Source organism: Squalius cephalus (assembly GCF_949319135.1).
Source record: "Squalius cephalus genome assembly, chromosome: 2".
NCBI classification, from domain to species: domain Eukaryota; kingdom Metazoa; phylum Chordata; class Actinopteri; order Cypriniformes; family Leuciscidae; genus Squalius; species Squalius cephalus.
Window position 1 is genome coordinate 50,878,021 of NC_137123.1, and position 24,573 is coordinate 50,902,593.

The 24,573-nt window shown below is 37.8% G+C and overlaps 1 protein-coding gene across 2 annotated transcripts in view; it reads left to right on the top strand.

The window, feature by feature from the left end:
* The first annotated feature begins 246 nt into the window (after positions 1–246).
* klhl5 (kelch-like family member 5) overlaps positions 247–24,573 on the top strand; it is a 75,475-nt gene continuing 51,148 nt past the window's right edge. The window contains exon 1 of one of the 2 annotated variants that reach the window (XM_079856921.1): positions 247–459. Coding sequence is in view for 1 of the 2 variants with exons in the window: in XM_079856920.1 (XP_079713046.1) it covers positions 18,955–19,517 (563 nt within the window). In the remaining variant the exon portion in view is untranslated. Of the gene's footprint in view, positions 460–18,797; positions 19,518–24,573 lie in introns of those variants that run through there. The other variant, XM_079856920.1, reaches the window with a different exon arrangement.

Sequence of the window (24,573 nt, forward strand, 5' to 3'; positions counted from 1 at the left end):
TAGTGAAAGTCCACAATTTCAAGTGAGAGTGGAGATTTGTGTGTGTGTGTGTGTGTGTGTGTGCATAGGCTATATCAAGGGGAAACAATACTTTGAATTGGCTACCTCTGCTTCAGTGTTAGGGCTCTATAGTAAATTATTTTATTTTAATTGGAAATGTCTTAAGTATGACAGGGTTTATGAAGGAAATATTTTTTGTTTTTGTTTTTTTAAGTATTTATTAATCACTGAAGTAGTTGGTTAACACCGAACCTGAGTTCTTATTTCGTTCCCCTCATCCGTGTTGTGAGAATGACAATAAAGTAAAGTCTATATTCCTCCGGCTCCAACTCCACGCCTTTTCGCCCAAAAGTGAATCACGCGATTATAACCAGAGTTAAAAGATCCGGTCACTGTTCAACTACTAAATGTGCAAATTACATCCGAAGCAAGCGATAACAGCAGCTATTAACCCGCCAGGTAAGATAACTTATTTCACGCGTTGTGATGTGGGGTTATTTCGGTTGACAGCTGAAGCCCATTAGAAATACGTGCAGCTACAAGTTCGCAGATAGTTATGCGGTAAAAGGGAAATGAATAAGCCCATAAAGGCTTTTAATGTGCGGACTCATTCAGCAGGAAAGCACGGGGTTCAGACTGGCCTGTGAGTTCCGATAGTTTTGATAGAAGGAAGATCTATTCTCTAACTAAAAGTTGTTTCAAATGATATTTCCAGCTTGGGTTAGCTCTTCTGACAAAGGAAGTGCAGAGAGGTGGATTTTGTTGATATACCCAACAGGAAACGAAAGTGTTTTGCTCTGGGAAAGAAAGTAGGCTATCATTGGAAAATATATTAATTTGATATTTATCGTAAACGGTCTCGCGCGGATATGCTCACAATGTCAGGCAAACTAATTTATCACAATTGCAGCGCGTGGAGCACAACTCCACGCACATAGGGCGGTTCAGTACCGAATGAAACGTCAACACTTAGTTGAAATATAGATTTTAGAATTTCATAGAAATGTTTTTAAAAAGGGGGTAAAGGTTAGCCTACGTCTGTTTTCGTATAATCTAAATCCATGGATTCGTTAAGACATAAGGCAAATCTTCTGTTGTGCCGTTGGTTAAGCTCTGGATTATTGGAAAGATTTTTCTAGCTTATAGATGTTATAAATAGAGATGTTTTAGAGGCAAAACGTCTTTGTCAATAAGAAGTGTCACTGTGGGCTGATGTTGCATTTTAGGTGGATTGATTCTAGTCGGAGTCAAAAGGAAGAGATGCATTTTATATAAAAGACACCTACTGACGCCCATCCTCGTTGTTGTATTTTTAATTAGTGTCTGACTATGACCCATCACTAAATATAGAACAGAGAAACAACGAGAAAGGAAATGTGCAGCATGTCCCAGCATTTATTCGTTTTCTGTCCTTTTTTGTGCCTCTTGTTAAAGCTGTAATGATTTTCTCCTGTTTCATCCAAGTGCGTTGTGAGTAAACAAACAAATTAGTTTGAGCTTGTTTACACATCAGTGCTGGGGATTTAGCTTAAAGTCACCATGAAATCGAAATGGACAATTCCCCTCCCCCAGTTATGTCACTTGACTTCTCTGACTACATCGGTACGCCAATAGGTGGAGACCAAGCGGCAACCATCCAGTCTCTCTCTTGAATCCAACACGCAAGTGACTTAAACTGCAATTCATCGACTGACCGCTAGAGACATGCTCCAAAAGAGAGTCAATCCCATGCTAAAATGCCCAAATTTACTAGCCTGGTTAAAACCAGACCATTCTCAGTATTAACTGAGTTACGGTCTGGCAAAGCTTCATTAATAACTAATTTCCAAAGGGGCGTCACCAACGGACGTCGCTCAAATGCCTCTGGGCGCAATTGGATAGACCTAAAACCAATCAGAGCGATCGTCATCGTGTAAAGCCATATGCTGCGTCCCATTTCGCCTAAGTTACATGATGCCATAAAAGTATGTACTCTTTTTGTGAAGAAAAGGTAGGCCTATTTACTTTTGAATGTGTAGCAAAAAAGTAGGCAAGCTTTGGGACATAATACTTTGTCATCTTTTTCGGACGGATCTGTCGCGTGCATCCTGTCACGTAAACTGTCCTGTCAATCATCTTGTCACAGTTAAAATCCTCTATTAAATCGAATTTAGGCTAATTTCCTACCGTTTCGGAGAGAAATGTAGTAGCACGTTCATCTGCCAGTGGGTGTTTCATGGAGACTGTCCTCATGTGTTTGCAATTTGAATATAATAATGCATTTAAAAGTTGGTGCGCTTCACCAACGGACGTCGCTCAAATGCCTCTGGGCGCAATTGGATAGACCTAAAACCAATCAGAGCGATCGTCATCGTGTATAGCCCGCCTCAACGTTTCTGATTGGTGCCTCGATTTGGACGGATTAGAAATCGGCTTGAATGGGCACTTTGCCAGACTACTTGCAGAACAAATCTAAATTTGCCGGAAGTTTGCCGGAATAAAAAAATATGTTAACAGCCTGGTACAATCCGTTTAAATTATATTAAGCCTTAAAGTTCTGTATAATTAAGGACGTGGCCACTTGAGTGAAAGGTGGATTGCCGCTGCTATCACTACTAGCCGTTTGTCTGCTGTCTGCTAGCCGTTTTTTTTACTGTGGAGACGAGTATACAGAAATGGTTTACTGAATCTGAAGTATAAGCTTGACTAGTCCTCACAAAGCCCAGACCTGGACCTCATTGAACACCTTTGAGATTAATTGGAATGCAGACTGCAAGCCAAGGCCCATCACCCAACATCAGTGCCTGACTTTACTGTGTCTGAATGGGAGCAAATCCCAGCTGCCGTGTTCCAACATTGTGGAAAGCCTTCCCAGAAGAGTGGGAGCTGTAGCAGCAAAGGAAGAGAGAACTTCATATCAATGCCAGTGTTTTTAAAATGAAATGTCAAGCATGTGGACACAGTGCTCGGGTGTTCACATACTTTTAGCTATATGTAGGGTGTTAATCTAATCAATGTGTTTTCAAAAACTGTTCTTTTATCCATCCTCTGCTCTGAGCTCCTCATGATTTGTTGATTTCTCTCTGTCTCTCTCTGTGAAAAGAGACATTAATAAGTCATAGCAGATGAATTATGGATTGAAGCGAATTCAGCCTGGGAAGTTTATATAAAGGATGGACTGCTGGATTATATCATTTTGATATGTGATTGAACATGAACATGAAAAAATATGTGCATGGACAAATATTTGAAGTCTAAATGGCATGTGGGGACATAAAAAAAAGGTATTACTATCAAATAGAGATGCACCCATACTAAATTTCTCTGCCGATAATGATAGCTGAGTATTTGATTTTTTTTTTAAGGAAAAAAAATCTCACAAATAATGCTGCAAACTATACAGGGAACCATCTCATTAGGTACAAATAATATTATATAATACAAATATAATACAAATACAAATAATATAAAGAGGTATTATATTTAACTGCTATTTATTTTCAGATAATTGCACTCATATAAAAAATGTAATGTTTTGTTTTATAGCTAACTAACAAACGGTGAACATCGGATAGCTTTCCTTAGGTAAATGCAATGTTAAGTGACATAATATTCTCAAGATGTTTTATTAACATCTTTCTGAAACAGATTGAGTGATTATGAGACTGATATGGATTTTGGTAAGTTTCCTTCTGTAAGATACCTTCTGCTATCCATGAACGTCTTTCATGATATAACTTGAATTAAAGTGAAAGAAAAGACTTTCGCTCCGCACTGCCGCTTGAGGCGCTACAGCGATCTGTCACGTCACTTTTAAGAGCGTCAAAACTCCATTTATTGTTTGACACGTTTTTCTGCACCCTTTTGATTGACAGGATATAATCGGCTGTTTTTAAACCGGCAAAAGTGACAATAATAGATTTTATCGGCCAATAATCGGTATCACATCGGTGCATCTCTACTATCAAATTAAAAATATAGTCTGTGATCACAATGCAGTTTAATCTGCCTGTATGTTTTGAGTATTTTAATTTGTCATCCAAATATCTTGAAATGTGCAAAGTTTGAGGTCGGTGCATATATTTATTTTGGTTGAAAGAAGTCTCTTTCTCACTAAGGCTGCATTTATTTTATTAGAAATACAGTAAAAACAGTAATATTGTGCAATTATTATTTACAATTATTTAAAAAAATATATATATTTTAATATATTTAAAATGCAATTTATTCCTGTGATGGCGAAGCTGAATTTTTAGCAGCAGTCTTCAATGTCTCATGATCTCTAAGAAATGCTAATTTGGTGCTCAAAGTAACATGTATTATTATTATATCATCATCTCTTTATTTCACAATTACAATACCTTTTTTCAGGATTCCTTGATGAATAGAAAGTTAAATAGTAACTTAAAAAATAAAACTTTTGTAACTTTATAAATGTCTTTACTGTCAATTTAATGAATACTTGCTAAATAAAAGTATTGATTTCTTTTGAACGGTAATGTATTTATTCATTTTTCAGATATGACTTTTTAAGGTATATGTATTTTGTCACCCACATTAACAGGTTACAGCATTCACACTGCATGCATAAGCTTTGCGGCAGTTTAAAGAAAGAATTGACAAAGGAAAAGATGAATACTTTTGATGAATTATGAATACTTTTGATGAAGATGAATTATGATACTGCCCCGCCCCCCCCCCCCCCAGACAGTATCATAACTCAAACTAGCACTGCTCTTCTAATTTACTGTTAACCCTGTCTCCAGTACCGCTGTCGCTAACACTGGACAGATGTGCAGCCATTATGGTTCATGTTTTCCTCCATGACAGCTCATGACTAATCTGACCCAGCAGGGACTGCTCTGCAACATGTTATATACAAAACGATAATGTATGCATCATTAATTGTATGCATAACAAACTGCCTGTTTCAGTGCTTGTTGTTTAGATACAGCGTTCATGCTAGTATTTTGGTAAGTTAAGGTATTGTTCCCCTAAAGTTTCGCTCCCATCTTAGAAGTGGAAAGTGGTTTGTAATGCAGTTTTTACCCCATTCACACATCATTTGCTTGAGTGGTTTTATTCAGTAGGTCACTGCAGCAGTAGATGACATGTACTTCGTCCTCTGGAGTCAGATTCTCTCTCTCCCTCACACATTCTCTCTCTCTTTCTGATCAATTCAGCAGGCTTTAAGGTGACCTTTGTGAGGGAATGTTGGTGTGTTTGGCCCTCTGCATTTGTTCAGTCATCAAAAAGGTGGTTCAATAAAGCAGACAGTCGCTCAATAGACCCTCTTTGCATTGTATTTCACAGGGTAATCAGGGACTGTGGCTTTCTTTATGAAATATCCTTATGGATTTTTTCCTTGTCAGGTTTTCGTATAAAAACTCAGCCTGATTATTGCTATGCAAACAAAGAAATCATTTTTTTTTTCTCAGAACTGTGGCCTTGTGGTTAGTGCACATTAGTACATAAAAGTAGCCTGGGTTTCCCCATGCTGCCTTGAGCGCAGCGCGATTTTATTCACGCTGCTAGGCAGCCTGGATACCATGGACCAGATTTTCCCCTCAAAAAGGGAACCAATCACAGAACGGGGAGGGAGCAGCAAGACGATGACGACGTCAATGCGACACACCGAAGCAGTTTGTTTATATCTATGGATCCAACATGGCAGCAGACGCAAAGTTACCTTTCGATGCAGCCTTAGATAGTGTTCTAAGTAGTTTAGAACGCAAGTTTATTTCGTCTTCTTCCTCGTCGAATTTCTGTCGCTCTACATACGTCATCTGGTATAATTGAAACGATTGGTTATAAGCTACGTACAGGCGCATTTGATAGACTTTTTCAGCGCCCAATAAACGGCTCTGGGCATTCGTAAACCACGCCTCAAATACGAGAAAATGAACATGTGGTTCCCAGACCACGTCTCAATGAGAAAGAGGTCTGACGTTAGCCAGGCTAACATAAAAGTGTTGATTTGGCAGTAAGTGCGTGTACTCCAAAACATTGAGCTTTGGTTCTCATGTGAGCAATGTGGGTTCAGTTCTGGCTTGTACATAGGGCTGCACAATCAGTCGAGATAATACTGAAATTGCGTTATCATAAAGGCTGCGATGAACGTCATGTTTCAGAGTGAAACGTCACTGTGTTCATTTACACGTGAGCAGCTCATGCATGATCAGTTGTTTTCAGTTTCTCAGAGTAACTCCATTCTCAGTGAATGCTGCTCCATGCGAACTCTGTCTCTGCAGTGCTGTGAGTTTGTCCCTTTTAATGTGCATTTGGGAACACTATGCAGTATGCACCAACCGTCTTTCCAAACTTGAAATGAGAAGCACTTGTCCGGCTGTTGTCAACAACAGAGAAGCTTTCTACCAAAATAAAAGCTCATTGGTATAACGTTTGAAAATAAATTGATTATTTTTATAATTTTACAGCATTATATTTTACAGTGAAATATTCTTCTTATTGTTATTATTATTATTTTATAGTCATATTGATAAATGATAACAAAAGTTTTGGCCAAATTGCGAAGCCCTACAAACAATTCAGGGACCTCATTTATACGCATGATATACAATGTCAAAAGTGATGAACAAATTGGGAATTATAAAGGCAGAAACTGATGTGAAAATGTTCTTATGCCGGCTTAGCCAATCAAAGAGCATATGCATTTTGGCACTCATATACAAGTAATTTAATTAATTCAGCATAGTTTATGAAAATAAAGATAAATAAGCTATCACATTCACAATATGTATTAATAGGGCTGTCAAACGATTAATCGCGATTAATCGCATCCAAAATAAAAGTTTGTGTTTACATAATATATGTGTGTGTATGGAGTATAATTATTTTCTCTATATAAATACACACACATGCATATATATTTTAAAAAAATGTGTTATTTATATATAAAATATTTATATATAATATAAATTATATATAATATAAATATATATACACAGTATATACATGCAAATATTTCTTAAATATATACATGCATGTGTGTGTATTTATATATAGAAAATAATTATACACCGTACACACACATATATTATGTAAAAACAAACTTTTATTTTGGATGCGATTAATCGCGATTAATCGTTTGACAGCCCTATGTATTAATATAATTATATGTGCACATGAGCATAACTGCTCTGTTAATATAAATTAATTCAATTGTATTAATGAATTCCTGAAAATAATAACACGTCTACCACACAATAAAAATGTAGTTAATGCGCTTGTACACATTGCGCTTGAATTTAAGATGAGAGGCATGCATTTAGGGATGCTTTTTTTGTGCAAATGGACATTTTATAAATTCTAGGAACATTTCGTGCATTCACATTTAGGATCATTATACACATCTTTATAAATGAGGCCCCAGGAGGTTTTATTTTATTTTAATTTGCAGTCACTTTTAACAGAAAAATTGCTAAATCGGGCAGCCCTACACAGTTTCCATTATCATCCACCACCCACTTCTCTTGTCGTGTCATTTCCTGTCCCCTCTTCACATACTATAAAGGTGGCAAAAAGGCTCTGACGCATTGAACTGTGGTCCTTATGTGTTTGAAACCTGTGACTGTTGTGTGACTAAATTGTGGCAGAAAGACCACAAACAAAACGAAAACATATGCTCTGTCAAAATGACTTTACATGAAAGTCAATATATATTTACACATGAAAGCCATTTTCCAGCACCACATCCAGCATATGGCATGTTTTTGAGTTCCTTGTCTCATATTCAACCCTGTTTTACTTACATGTACCTAAATAAAGGCTCACCGAGTTCAGTAATCATAATTTACGAATCATAATATTGTGGTTGGTGTGTTCATTTGTTAATTGCCACGTCTCAGTGGATTGTGGACTGAAACGCAGACAAGGGACAGATGATGAAAGATGGCAGGGAGCTGTCTAAACACACCAGTCCCTGTCAGCGCAGATGGAGGCTGAATGGCAGACTGAAAGAGGAAAGGGATTTTCTTGGCATTAAGATCTTTCTTTTCTTGGCAGAGCTCTCTCTTTGCTGGTTGTGAAGGTCCATGGGCGGAAAATTGGCTTCTCAGACTCACAGATGGTCTAAGGCTCAGTCTGCGCACACACACACACACACACACACACACACACACACACACACACACACACACACACACACACACACACACACACACACACACACACACACACACACACACACACACACACACACACACACACACACACACAGTCCAAAAGTTTTTGGTACACCGTTGAATTTCGCCCCTCCTTTCTCTCTCCTCCCTTGTTTGCCAGTAAATGTTAGTTAGCTAATCTTGTTATCGAGTGGGAATTACGTAAGTGTCTGTCAAAATTACTCCTGTACTGTCATGTAAGACGACCTCGCACTACAAAATTTTGACCTTCTGAGTATGTTTGGAAAAAGTGCTGACGCTGTCACTGCATTCTGCATGTGAACATATTGAGAGGGAGCAGAGTATGAATACACACACACACACACAAACACACACACACGCACATATACGCACACACGCACAGGGTGAGCATATGAAGGCCTCGTCTCAGATTTGCAGATGACACTGTTTTTTTTACACTATTTTTGCACTCTTACACTGTTTTTATTAATTTTTTTTTACAAAAATCCCAGCAGAGAGACGTGACTTCCAGCTGACACTATTATCATGGGGCTAAAGTATAAGTACTTCACATACTTAAGTAAATGATTTTTTTTTTTTTTACTCAGTTAAAATAGTTTTAGTTAATTTAGATTGCACAAAGTATATATTTCTATGGTCATTGTGATATAAATCTGTCCTTATTAAAATATTTTTGTATGCCTTATTGAGGCAAGTCATTTGGATCAGTCAAGGATGAATGACTACAACTATAGTCATTAATCTTGATGAAGACAAACTTGACTTGAGTGCGAACATGGATGGTGATTTATATCTATATATTCAGGTATCAACTATAAAATCAGCTTCTGCTGAATTAAGTCTTACAGTAATTTAGCAGGTACATTTTTGACTAAAATATTTAGACATTTTATACATCTGTTACTTTAATGGGAAAATCTGTTCTGTCTACATCCCGCATGTTGTCATTTTTCATGGGACTTATGGCGTCAGTTGCGAGTGCGACAACACTCCTGTGGCCTCATGGGATAGTAAAGTGTTAATCAAACGTGCACTTCGTAGTCTCAGAGAAAAGTAATAGGACATCTGGTTACTTGCTACTGTTTTATGAATACTTTAATTTTGTTTGATATGCTGTTTGATAATTAGCTTTTGAGCATGTAAGGAATTTTTTTCTAGTAATTTTGATTAATGTGCAAATACATTTATGAGGACCGCATTAAAATGAACACTTGCTGGGCACGAAATGCAAGTAATATGTGGCCTTTGACAATAAAATTGTAATATCCTAACATTTTTAATAGTGCTGGGCAATGATTAATCGCGATTAATCGTATCCAAAATAAAGTTTGTGTTTACATATGTATGTGTGTGTACTGTGTATAATTATTTTGTATAAATACACATATGCATGTATATATTTAAGAAATATTTGCATGTATGTACTGTATATGTATCTTTACATAAAAAAAAAAAATATATATAAATATAAATATTTTATATATAAATTTTTTTTTTTCTTAAATATATACATTCATATGTGTGTATTTATATATACAAAATAACTATACACAGTACACACACATGTAAACACAAACTTTTATTTTGAATGCGGTTAATCGCGATTAATCGTTGCCCAGCAATGATAATTTATAATAAATTATAAAATTATAACTTTTTTTAGATAATCAAAGATTAGAATTTTCAGAAATGATATATACTGCATATATAATTTGCTATAATTTGTTATATATATGCTATAAAGAAATGCATAAGAATGGATTTAAATAATCTGCAGGCATACAGACTGAAAGAGCAATAGATAGAGATGAATAGAACAAGTTGAAGACAGTGAGCAATGGAAATGAGAGCAGAGAAACTGAACTGCTAAATCAGCACTTGCCTGACTGTCTCTCCCTCTTTCTCTCTCTCTCTCACACAGATCATTTGTGCTCAGCGTTATAGTGCCGCATCAGTGTGTTCAGTGTGTTTATGCAGGTCAGACCCCAGGTGTTCACAATCTCGTTCTAGCTCTCCTGCATGTGCACGTGTGTTTCCCTCGTGGCCGGTAGAAGAGGGGAAACCTAAATGATCTGTATTTACAGTGTGAGATTGCAGCAGTATTTATGATCCTTAAACGATAAGCCTTCGGGAGACTCGTAAAGGAGATGTGTGTGAGTGAGTGGGGCTTGACTCAAGTAAAGCAAGTCTAGGGACAGGAATATTTATTTCTTTGTTTATGTTTGAGAGAGAGAGAGAGAGAGAGAGAGAGAGAGAGAGAGAGAGAGAGAGAGAGAGAGAGAGAGAGAGAGAGAGAGAGAGAGAGAGAGAGAGAGAGAGAGAGAGAGAGAGAGAGAGAGAGAGAGAGAGAGAGAGAGAGAGAGAGAGAGAGAGAGAGAGAGAGAGAGAGAGAGAGAGAGAGAGAGAGAGAGAGAGAGAGAGTGAGAGTGAGGCATTGTAGGAGTTCAATAATTCAGGATGTGCTTTATGATCTCTTGAAGATGCTCTAGATCTTTAGGGTCTAGAGGTTTTAAGCTTGTGTATTAATTTCATTTTAAGACCTTTCTGTTTATTCCCTCTTTGATGGAAAGCAAACGGTGTCAAGATCTCCTGATCTTCAGCACTTATCTCTAGGGTCTCATTCTGTGTGTGTTCAGCTTTGCTGCTGTACGGGTTATCAACACCATAAAAATAAGCTATGAAATATTATGAGTCTCATCGAGGACAAATCTGTCTCCTAGAAAACATATGCCTAGCAAACGCAAACACAAACACATACACACAAACACACTGTTCACACCTTACAAAAGCGTACTGTGGCAGTACTAATCGCATCAGATGGTTATACCATATTACTTAGATATGTGATATACTGCATTACTATATTCCATATACAATGCTATTTATTCCAAGATCAAATACCATAAATAACAAGAATATCATTATATTTCCATGATACATGTACCACTGTAACATCATGGTTTTGTAGACATACTGTATTATCCACATACTATGATGTTACTATGGTAACATGTCTGCATTACCATATTCAATGTACCATGGCATTTATTTTTAGGTAGAATATGAATACCAAGCATAGCAAGGTGTTACTATGGTACGCTACTGTTCAAAAGTTGAAAATAAATGAATAATTTTGTTCAGCAAAGACACATTAAATTGATCAAAGGTCGCAGTAAAGACATTTATGTATAATTTTACAAAAGATTTCTATTTCAAATGAATGCTAATGTATTGCAGTTTCCACAAAACTATTTAGCAGCACAACTGTTTTCAATATTGATTATTAGAAAAGTTTCTTGAGCACCAAATCAGCATATTAGAATGATTTCTGAAGGATCGTGTGACACAGAAGACTTTAGTAATGATGCTGAAAAATTATTTGTCATTGACTATTACCATATTACATGTACCATGGTATTAACTCTTAGGTAGAATACCATATGATGAAAAAGGTATGCCTAAAAACATGGTATTTGCCCAGAAACCATGGTAGTATCATTGAACATGTCCAAAAAGCAATAATGATACTCTGACTGGGAATACCATAGTATTACCATGGTACATTTGCAGAACAACATGGTATTGTCATGGGAACATCTCTGAATGACAATTAAATGTACCATGGTGATAGAATACCATGAATATTATAATTTTACCTTGGTACAGGTCTGAAAAAAAAACAAGGTATTTCCAAGAAACTATGGTAATTTAATGGTAGATTTTTGTCAGCGGCATGTAGGGCTGAATGTTTTAGTGTGTCTTTAAATGTACGTCCTGGGCTGGAGTTACAACAGACATCCTGAGGATTTTCAGGCTCTTCAGTATATAAAGAAAAAGAAGAGGGATATTGTTTCTGGAGGTGGTCTGCCAGCCAGATGTGTTCGTTTCTCTTAACCACGGGCCGGCAATGTTTTTTTTTCAGAAGGAAATTCTTTTTCTTTTTTTAAAAATCCATTCCTCCGTCCATCTCCTCTGGCATCTAAACCCTGCTGGCTTGCCCCTGTATCACCTCCATCTGCATTCAATTCCCGCACTGCTTTCTGCTCAGCTTAAGGAGACCTATATGAGAATCAGTAAAAGGAAGGATGAAAATGTCATTGCTATGTGCTAAATGGGCCTGGAGATATGGCCTGGCTGATGAGTTTGGAGTGAATAGAGAGAGAGAGAGAGAGAGAGAGTGTGTGTCTGTGTGTGTGTGTGTGTGTGTGTGTGTTTGTGTGGGCATCCGGATCTGTCTTATAATTTCATCCATTGGCAGTAGAGGAAATATGAATGCACCAGAGCAGGAAGAATACTATTTGGAAACGAACACACTCTGAATAGTAAGATGTTTGTGCGTATGTGTGGCTTTTTGTAAAACAGAAATGTGCACACATTATCGTCATGCTGTGTGTAATGCATACTGTTGTATGACTATAGATATACCCATAGTTTCAGGGAAATGTGTGTCAGATGTGTGTAGTTCTTTTCTCTTAAGGAATGAAACATATTTCCTCCCACGACTGTTGCAGACATGAATCAAAGAAATTAGATTTCTAACCTCTCAGCCCGGTTCAGCTTGGGGTTTCAGGGATGAGATTACATGGTATGTGAGTGTAAGTAGGTGGTGTGTGTGTGTGTGTGTGTGTGTGTGTTTGAGTGTGTGACTTTAATGATGGATGCAGCTGAATTGAAGTGTGGAAATCTGTATAGCATAACCTGATGAGACAATACAGACATTACAGTGTGTGTGTGTGTGTGTGTGTGTGTGTGTGTGTGTGTGTTATTTTAATGATGGATGCAGCTGAACTAAAGTGTGGAAATCTGTATAGCATAACCTGATGTGACAATACAGACATTACAGTGTGTGTGTGTGTGTGTGTGTGTGAAAGACAGGAAATGAGGACTCTGCTGTAAAACCCAGCCCTTCTGTCTTTTCTCCATACACACGTTTGCAGTCTCACTGTTTAACCATCTATTGGACATGTTATGAAATCAGTGTTGAAAATATAATTGATTCAGTTTTGTTTCTTTTATAAGGATGGACATTTGATTACATAAAAAAAAAAAAAAAATCAGGGATGAGGCTGCCTCCTAGGTTAAATATATTCAATTTATTGAATTCACTTTCTAAATGTTCTAAATGTATCTAAAATATATATAAAACATATGATACCGTAACTGTAATACAGTATATTCTCTGTAGTGGCTGTATTCATTGCATCCATTTATATCCGCACATATCCATTCACTACTGCACAAATGTTGCTTGTATGCAACAAACAAATGAAAACAATGCAGTTCCTCCCATGACATACAATGTAATTAACTTTAAATGTTTTAAAAAGGAAGTTTAGAGTTGCCAGAAAACAATTCTGTTTACATTTACATTACATTTATGTGACAATTTAAAAATGTTTTGTAGTAATTAGAAACAATTTTCTACAGCAGTGGTTCTCAAATAGGGAGCTGGGAAACAAAAGTATGTAAATTTAATAAATTATTATTAATAAATTAAAATACGCTAAAAATAACACACAACCAAGGATGTAAACTAAAATCATATTTCTTTTTAGATTTTATCTATAGCTTTTTAAGAACACAGTTCTTCTGGAATCACAAAATGAATCATGGTTAATTCATTTAATATAATATTCTGTTAAAAAGTTTACAAACTACATACAGAGAAACAGAGTTTTTGTTTACTGCACATAGCATATCTCACCTGTGTATGTTGCATGTGTGCAGGTTTGTAGTCCTACAGCAATCCTTCTTTTCACAACATAAGAAATGCTGAATCATGCGATAGTTTAATTAGTCTCCCCAGCGTCTCCTCCATATGCCCATTTGTGTGATATATTTGCTGGACGGTTTTGATTTACATTCAGGAAAGATGAAAAATGAAATCAAGGGGTGGAAAGAAGGAGAGGGAGAGAAGGAGAGACAGATTGGATTAACCTTGAGAAAATAAGTAGGGGCCATAAAGAATAAATTGCTTAATCATCCTTCCAATCACTCAATGATGTTTCGTGCAGTCGCGCTAGCCATAAAGCTTTGTGACAACAGGGTGTATGAATGAATGTGAGTGTGTGTGTGTGTGTGTGTGTGTGCGTATTTATGATCACACATACAGAGGTTAACACTCCTGTCAGGCTTGCTTCCTCCAGACCTGAATCAGTGTGAAATAAAGCTTTGACCATCACAGGGTCACCATTGACTCTCTCCTCGAAGCTAGTATGACTACTGGCCTGAGACCTGTGTTTTCACGCACTGCAGTCTCCGTTCCAGCTGACAGGAGTGCAGCATTGCTGTCAGGGAACAAAGCACTCTGGGACAGCATTAAATTCCTCCTTGGAATTAATCTCCTCCCACATACACAACTGCCACATGCATTCCTTTAAAGTGACCGCTCGCCCAATAATTAAAATAATAATTAAAATTCTGTCTTTATTTTCTCACTCTCATGTTGATGTAAACCCCTTGCTTCCTTCTCTGGAACACAAAAGGAGATGTTTTGAAGAACATGCATAGTGCATTTTTTTCATACTAAAGCATATATTGACCAGGAAGTATAAAGCTAAATAAAATATGACTAGTGTGCAATATTCCAAGCCTTCTTGAAGCCAGAAAGTAAAGTTTTTAGATCATGCAGTCAAAACAAATGTCAAATGCCATTGGCGCTCATGTCTCATGTCACTGATTGTGACACAGCAAGATTGATTGTGCGTGAATGAGATTTGAGATGAGATGTAACTGTAGTGACAGATCTTTTCTTCCGAATTGAAACTGATCCTTCACCCTCACACAAAATTTGTTATCGCTTAGATTCTTGTTGAAATTGACTGGGTTTTGCCTGCGAACATTCACCAAACAACAGTAAATGTGACCATCCTCAAGAAAGGGGCGGGGTTTAAATGGATTAAATGATTTTTGGAGGATTACGAGGTCCAAACACACACACACACACACACACACACACACACACACACACACACACACACACACACACACACACACACACACACACACACACACACACACACAAAAAAAAACATGCTCAGTTGTTCACAATGCGATTAATATAACATGTATAGATCACTTTTAAGATGCTTTATTGTCATTTTTGGAGCTTGTCAGCCCTTACAAAAAAGATGTTTATTCATGTGTGCTATTAGTATACTTCTTTTAAACTAAAAATATGAAAGTATACTTTCAGTCTACCTTTTTGTACTTCTCAGAAATATACTTTATGTACTTCTCAGAAATATATTTAAAATTGCACAAGTATACTTGACTTGTAGTGACAGAAAAGTGTAAGTATATTTGGCCTATACTCAATCTTTTGATTGAGATATACTTAAAAGTATAATTAAGTTATTGTAGTTGTGTATTCTAAAAAGTGGGCCAATTTAGTCCCAAGTATTGAGTACACAAGTTTACTACAAGTACATTGTAGACTACAAGTATATCAGTATACTTACATAAAGTATACTTAAAAATATACTTGAACGTTACTTAAGGATACTTAATAAAATTAACTTGAAGTATACTTATTTTTCGTAAGGGAGGCCATGCTCTAATTGTATAGAAAAAAGCAGAGTAAATATTCTTCAAAAATCTATGAAAGACTTCCATAAAAAAGTAGAACAACATGAGTATGAGTAAATAATGACAGATCCCCCTCCCCTCCCCCCTCCATTATTTTTTATTTTTAGGGGATCTATTCCTGCACTGCAGATTTTTTAAGGAAAGCGCTTATTTCAGGCATAGGCTATATTTGGGAAGCATTATGGGTAAGATGCTCTAAAATCTGCCTCTTTTGCATTATGTGGTTTGTATTTGGTTGCCCGATGAGAATGATTCAGCTCTAAACCAGTCATTTTCTGGGACATGATGATAAAATGAAAGAATCCTGGTCTCCATTCCACTAGTATATGTTTTGCTGCTTGTCAGTGGCACTTGGGGCACGTGGGTCTGGCTGTGTTTATTTAATGCGCCCTTAGAGCCAACATCTGTGAATAATGTTACAAAAGCAGGCAGAAATTCCAGCTCTCTGTTGTGGTTTGCATGGCCAGAATTGAGACCAAACTCACCGCTGATCCTACTGTGAACGATTTACCCTTTGTGTGTGTGTCTCTTTCTCTCTCTCTCTCTCTCTCTCTCTCTCTCTCTCAGACTGCAGTTTGCTGTGGTGGCATCACATTCACTCTTGCACAGAACATAAATTAAAGACAGGTTTGTGGCAAGGAAAATACTTAAGCTACAGAACCAAACCTTCTTTTTTTTCTTTCTTTCTTTTCTTTCTTTCTTTCTTTCTTTCTTTCTTTCTTTCTTTCTTTCTTTCTTTCTTTCTTTCTTTCTTTCTTTCTTTCTTTCTTTCTTTCTTTCTTTCTTTCTATCTAGCATGTGTGGAACAGTATTTAGAAAACAATACAGTCGTTTATGGACTATCTCTGTGTGGCAGATGGACATCTCCTTTTGCATCGTTGTCTGTTAAAATGAAATACAACAAACATCTATTGACTTGTTAAGTCTCTTTCACACTTCATAGCTGAGCTTCTCTTGTTCGCATTAATTTCTCTCACATTTTCCTGCCATTAATTTCTCCCATCATCTTTTTGCATTTCTTGTCTGTGTGTACTGTTGTGGTATTGACAAATGTGTGTGTAAGCGATATTGAACTTAATGTGTGTTATTGATTGTGTAGAGTGGTTGTCTGGTTTGTATTTCCATTGACTAAGTGAGTTCTAAGTAGAAAAGGTCAAGGAATCAACAAGTGTAAAATTTGAGAGGGATGCTTGTGCTAAAAACAGCAAAGTGGTGCATTTGTCATGGTACTAATTTTTAAAGTGTGGTGAAAATAAAGGTTACCTTGAGACTCTGGGGGTTTTGCTGATGTGCAAAGGTACAATGTTTTAGGCTATACCTTAAAAAAGATTGTGTGGGTGTGATGTGACTGAGTAGTGGTTAATGCAGGCTTAAATATTAATTTCCTTAGATGAGGATTTTTTAATGACTAATACAATACCCACATTGCCATTCATACAGAGATGAGGTGTTACTTTTTTTTAAATGGTATTTAAGGGGACACTGCACCATCGGTTTTGTACATCAAGCCCTTTACTGTTCATTCTTGATCTGCAGCAAGACAGCTTGGTTGCATCCAAATATGCATACTTCCCCTATACTGGGTGAGTCCCCAGATGACCTACCACTTCCGCTCATATTCAGTAGTGCTCATCCGATGGACACTTTACCATCCCATGAGGCCACAGGAGAGGATTTGTGAATTGCAGTGAAACAGCGCAACTGAATATGATAGGTCAACAGGACAATGACAACATGATGAATGTGTCCAGATTACAATTATACTACACGCATTAAGAACCTACTTTTTAACGGTCATGAATTAAGTACCTATTAAAATGGAGAAGTGAGTATGCGATTCCGAACAAAAGGTGCATTTACGTCATGTTGTAATTACCGTAATTACGAGATTCCAGCTTGTAAAAAGCGCTCACGTCCTCTCATAAATACAACTGGTAAACTGGGAATTTTCTGAGAGCTCCTTCTTGTACCACTTGACAGCTGTACAACCTGACCGCTGCAGATTCATTTAGGCATTGATAGTGTTGCCATAAAAACGCATAAATCCCAGTTCAAAGTAGAATGTCATGTGTTGTCATCACAAATTATGGTAATTACGCCATGGTGTGAACGCCTCAAATCAACTGGTGCTCACTGCAGAGCCAAACGACGGCTCCCCCTCTCTGGATGTAATGGGTGGAGCTTGACCTAGTCCAGATCCACCTCTGTGGACCTAATGGGTGGAGTTATGTAGCAATAAGGTTATGGGTGTGGTTGGACCATCTAGCTCCACCCATTACAGCGAGGGGGAGCTGGATGTCAAGCTCCACCCACTTGCTCTGCAATGAGCAGCCTCTACTACAATAAATACCCATGGCTCCGCCCATGAGATGACCTGCTCCAATTAAAACAGCTTTTTCTAGAACGGGGTAGAATAATTTGGGTTTGTGAGTTGATGAAAAGCTAATATATATGTATATATATATATATATATAGAAATATTTTATTTGTTTACCTGCATGTAATTTGTAATATGACCATGAACTGATAGGAGAATCATGAACATGCAAATGTGTTTTTAAATGTTGGAAATATTAACTTAAAATCTCAAGGAATACTTCAAACAGACAAATCTGGAGTTCGGCTGACAAAATAGTTTGTGAATTCCTCTCCAAAAAGAATAATAATCTCACGTGAGAGAACGCCATACTATTTATATTTTTCAAAAGTGGTTTTAATTGACTTATTTGTGAAACTTTTTAATTAGAAAAATATAGAGTGCACCTTTAAGGCTATTGATTCTCCAACATCAGGCTATAGACTCCAAATGTCATTTTCTGAATTCATCATCACGCGTAATGATCTTATCATGCCAATGAAATAGGCATGCCAATAAGGTTCATTGAATTGACATTTGGCTGACAGATGTTACCTTGAATATTTTTTCTTTCTATTGATGTATAGTAGGTCATTGAAAAGTGCCATATGTGGTTTTACCGCACATACGAGTGTTTGACTCTTCCGTGAGAGAGAGAGAGAGAGAGAGAGAGAGAGAGAGAGAGAGAGAGAGAGAGAGAGAGAGAGAGAGGTGTGTATTTTCCTTTCCCCTCCGTTCTCAGTCTCACTCTACACGTCGCCTCCGTGATCTTCGCCAGCACCGCTCGCGTGCTCCGTTACCAAGACAATCACGGATCACGAGGCTCGTCCTTCCTTCCCCGCGTCTCCCGTTACCGGAGTCTCGGGCATGTCGAATCCCAGGAAAGACTTTGACGTGAAACAGATCTTGCGCATCCGCTGGCGATGGTTCGGCCACCCTGTATCTCCTCCTTCTCCCGGTAACCAGCCTTCGGGAGATCTCTTCAGCAGCAGCAGCGGTGGTGGTAGCAACCGGGGGACCTCATCCGGCGGTGATCAGCCCTCCCTCGGCGGCTGCAATAGCCCCAACGCTGCTGCCGGTGCCGGGTCGAGTAACGGCAACTCTTCCTCCAACATCAACAACAATCGAAAGTTTGCGGATTCTGGTCCAAACAGCGGGCACTCAGCGGCGGCAGTGGTTAATGCCTCCGCGTGTCCTCGGTCCATGAGCCAGCAGGAGTGCCGGAGCTCCCCGCCGGCGCCTTGGATCTTACCGGCTCACTCGCGCTCCAGCGAGAGCCTGGAGCCGCTCCAGCAACAGCAAAAGCAGCAGCAAAAGCAGCAGCAGCAGCAGAAGCCGCAGAAGCAGCAGTCCACGCGTGTATCAGACGCCCCTGGCCCTGGAGACGAGGAGAACAATAATAACGTGGAGTCTGACTCCAGCTCGTGCAGGTATGGGAAGTATTACTGGTGTGGTGTCGAGCACAGCAGGGCGCTTGCACCGAACTGGTACCACTTCACAACAGATGCATCGCCAGCTGTTCTCTATTAAGATTAAACTGTTACCACGAGCTCTCCTTTTTGTTTCCTCACACTTTCTCTGTGTGATAAATAGTGCATATGGTATATTCAAATAATTAACTGGATGTCAAAAACATTTTACAGACAGTAAAATGTGCTTGCATTTATTTTTCCTTAAATATGAAATCTTTGGAATTTTCTTTTGGTGCGTCCTTTTTGTGTATTTGTGGAATTTATTTATGTTAGGCTGTGTCTTGTGTCAATTGTGCGGAACATAGTTGGTGTTGGTGAAAAGAAAAGAAAATGCATCCACACCTTAATGTCATGATGATGTTGAGTACAATGCACTAAATTATTTAATGCAGATATAACTGGGCAGTTGATATGAAGTTGATATTTTTTGGGGAATCTGCAGTGAAATGATGCTTGATGCTTTTATGACCTCGTGTTAACTGAGACATTGCATTGAATGTTTGTATGTATAAAAATGAATTTGTCACACCGCAGGAACATTTAAAATGATCTAGTGAAGACAAAAAGGATGATTAGAAAAAAAATCCTTGACCAGTTATGAGAAGAACCGCACCCCACCTCTTGTTTAGTTGAATAACAACAGCAGTCATTTCATAGATTTTTTTATAATGTGTTGAGAGTGGTGTTACTTCACCTAAGCATGCCAGTTTTGTCGTCATTTACTCACTCATTGTGTTGTTCCAAACCTTTAAGACTTTGTTAGACCTCTGCAGATCAAAAAATATTATTTTTGAAGAATGTCCTGATGTATCTTTTTCATGCACTGACAATGAATAAGTGACTGATGTCAAATCTCAAAAAGGATATAAAAGTACCATAAAAGTATAACTGTTATGTGCTATATTCCAGGCCTTGAGAATTAGCCATACAGTAATTTTGTGAGTAACGACCCACATTTAAGTTGTAATTCACTGCTAATCTTCTTACCTGTGAGTTATTAACATCTATGAGCAGATCGAGTCAGTGAGCTAAATTCACTCAGTCAGTTTGAATCATGAATGAATCATTTAGGGCAGTTTCCCAAAAGTATCATAAGCCTAGATCATAGAAATCAATGGCACCAATATGCTTACAGTGCTTTTGGGAAATGCAGCCCTGGGAAATGCAGCCCTTCCGAAAATCGTAAGATTAATTAGATTGTAGAACTATTGCCACCAATGGTCTCTTTACCATAGTTGTCAGGTCTTTGCAACAAAAGAGGCCCAATGGCCAGTCAAAGTAGCCCGAAATATAGCCCAATGCGATTTTCTACGTCGGGCAGCCAAATTCTCCTCTGAACTTGTATGTCTGGGGGATGTTCTGGGGGTGTTGGAGCGCCAAAATAGTACATACAGGGGTAGAAATCAACCCACGGGGGAAAAAAAAAATTAACCTAACAAGCAACAACTTAAAAGTAGCCCAATTTCGTGGGAAACCTGCAGACTTGGCATCACTGGCCTCTATGATTAACTTAGCTCACAATGATTTAGAGGAATGCAGCCCAGAGCAGTTTTGTAAATTAGATCAACCGATTCATTGAAAAGATTAGACTGAAACACATAATTTGTTCACTAATTAGACATCCATATCTCTTATGATCGCTTCATACAAGAGTAGACAAGGGCAGATGTCAAGTTTGTCGGGATCTGTTTCTCACACAATAACTACAATACAATACATGACTTGTTATATTTGATAATGTTTTGCATCCATTATGAAGCTTGACATCTACAAGAATCAGTCATCATATTTTGTTTTATTTCATGAAAAAGACAATTTCTTCATTTCCGTTCCACAGAAAAAAGTAAGCCTTGGAACAACACGAGGTTTCACAAATAATGACAGAATTTTCATTGTTTGGTGAACTATCGATGTGAGAGTAAGAGATTTTAAATTTATACTCCTTTCATGACATGCAAAGCTCTTATCTCACCTTTGATGCATTAGCTCACTTGCGTGTAGTAGAGCAAATATGATGTAGGCTAACGTCCAATAAACACTTTTGTTTCAGTAAGGAAGTAATGTGTACATAAATTGTGCTTAATGTTCCCTCACAGATCCTTAGTGTGATGAACAGCTGTGAATCTTTTATGCGAGAGTTCAAAAGATGAAAACAGACTTCAGTTCTACAGGATGTTAGGCGTTACAATGCTTTATGGGACTGCAGAATGTTACTGTACATGCTTTATATACAAGGGTGTCTGTCTTCCTGATCTGATACCCATTCTTGGGTTTGACGATTCATTCTGTGGTCATCTCTTATTAATGACCTATAAATATGTGCCATCAGCTTTGTTCCTTGTTTGGTTGTACTGTGGACTTCATACTTTGGTACTAGCCTGTGTGATTGGGTATGTTTACTAGGGTTTTTATATGAGAGAGCAAAGGATGTGGGTCTGTCAGTGTGGTATAGCTCTGAAAGGCACTTAGTCACTCATCACCTTGGAGACGGTAGATTGAACCTATTGCTGCTGCTCCTTACAGTTCATACCAGGAAGAGATAACCACACAAACACACACGTAAGAGACTGCATCTTAAAACTGAGAACTGTCTCTCACTACCTTGCTATTTACCTCCAATGACAGATGCAGATGCACACAATTACATGCACCATCATAATGCATAAGATGTAGGCAATATTGGGATTGAACTTTACCTCATGTAAAAACAATACTTTGATCAAATTGATGGTATTAAGCTCATAATCAATTGAAAAATCTAGCATAAACCAACATGAATTCCCCGTTACTCCAGGATGGTTTATGCTGGTTAGATCTGGTATAGTGCTGGCACTGGTCTAGTTGGTGGACCAGCATAGTCATGCTATTCTAAAGCAAAATTGAACTGGTAGCCGGTCCACCACTCCTGTTTCCTATGCTGGTGACCAGCAAACCAGCAATCAGCATCCCATGCTTGTCCCAGCATAGAAAAAAAGGCCTTATTCTGGTGACCAGTAGTGCTGGATTTTTCAGCAAGGCAAACATTAATCTTTGTAAAATATTTGGCGAATGCAAAATTTGATCACAAAAAAACCCCCAACAACAGTAGGTAAACACTTAAATTGCATTTATTCCACTCTGACCAAAGTGTGCACGTGCTTCTGACATTGTCATGCGCAGATTCGTAATCATGGCGGTAAAGAAGGCATCACATTTTTGGGTTGCTAAATTAACTGAGCTTATGTTGACAATGTTGTGTGACATAAATGAAGACATGTAGGCGTGTCACTGAAAAAGGTAAAAAAAAGTTTCGCCAATAGAAATGCGTTTTGAATTTGACGTAAATAGACTAAAACAATGGCCAGTAACACACCTACTGTATGTAAGTTCATCACTTGTGCAGTGGGGTACGTGAATAATGGTGGTAAAAATAACCATAATTCTTAGCAAATAATCAGAATAATGAAAATTTATTGTGAACGGGAGAGGTTTGCTCGTGTCATGTAAATATCTCAAGTTGGAAATAATCACATTATTGGTGCACATATTAACGTAGTTTGTGAATTTTTTTTTTTTTCTTCTTTTTTCCCCCATCCTCCAAATGTACTTGGCCCTCATCATATGGGTTCACAAACCACATTTGCATGTGCCTTTTACTGCCACATCTTTGTTTTTTCAAACACAAGGTTTGTTATAGTAGAAGCACAAATAAGTAGTGACTATTTGGGAATTCAAGGATGACTCCAGGCCCTCGGGCTGTTTATGACTTACAGGAAAGTGAGAGAGTGATAGAGAGAGAGAGGAAGATGAAGAAAACCGTCTAGCCGACTGAAAACTGCAATTACGATCTTGAGATAGTGGGGCAAAGCATCTGATATCCGTTGAGCATTCAAACCAGAGCTCTTCCTTTCTCTTTGCCTCCGGCTCACACTTCCATTTATGTGGACATGCGTAGATTTTACTCTACAGTCAACTATAGAGCAATGGAGAGTGTGGGAGGAATCCTTTATTTTGTGGTTAAATGCTCCATTTTTTGTCTGGGATTAGAGAAAGATGGGTTTTATTTTGGTCTTCAATTTATAGTGTAGGCTATGTTTTTTATGTCTAGAGGGATGATTAAAGCCTGGGCAGGAGAACACTTTCAGTGATCAAATGGTGCTAAATTTTTTTTTCGTGTAAAAAAAAAAAAAAAAGTAAAACATTATTACCTAATAAATTAGGCTGTTCTGTCATCATTTACTCAGCCTCATGTCGTTCCTAACCCTTTAAGACTTTCAGTTGTCTTCGGAACATAAAATGCTTCACACTTGGGCATGTCTAGAACTTGCAGTTCTCTGATGAAATATTTAATACATGAAAAACAATCAAATGTTATGTCAGGGGCAATCATTTAACTCAAATGGGTAGTCCTGGACTCCTTATTCCTCCCTCAATTCGAACCCTGAAAACAGTGTTTTAAACTTTAAAAAGTTTCTTGTGAGAGCTAGAAAAGAGCTTCTGGCTTTATGGATAAAGTCAAGTGATCAAGAGCAGAATGTCCCCAGAAGGATTTATAAAGATTATTTTTTTTATATCTGCTCTATCAGGCAGGTTAAAACTCGTTTCTTGTTTGCTGTTTTGGAAGTGTTGAATTGATATTTTGGACTGCTTGTCTTTAATTTCCCACATGACACCATTTTCCCCTTTCAGTTCCATTTCCTCCTCCCCTTTCCTGTTCCTCTTTTTTCACCCTTTTCCTTTTTTTATGGCTTTCTATGTGCATGTCTCCTCAACTGCACAAGTCGTCAATATATTAATGTTTGGTTATGTGTATCCATTTGTAGAATAAGACTCAGAGTCTTGTAAGATGCTGTTTGATATGCCTCATAATGTTCACCAGAATTTTTTAAAATGTAAAATCTCTTTTTTCCCCTCTCTATCTGATATATTCCCTCATTCCCTTCAGAATTGGCCTGCAGAGGCTTAAATCTGATCCAGATCTCCAAATGGTGTCGTAATCCCTGCTCAAATCCATTCTGAAATGACAGCAGATATC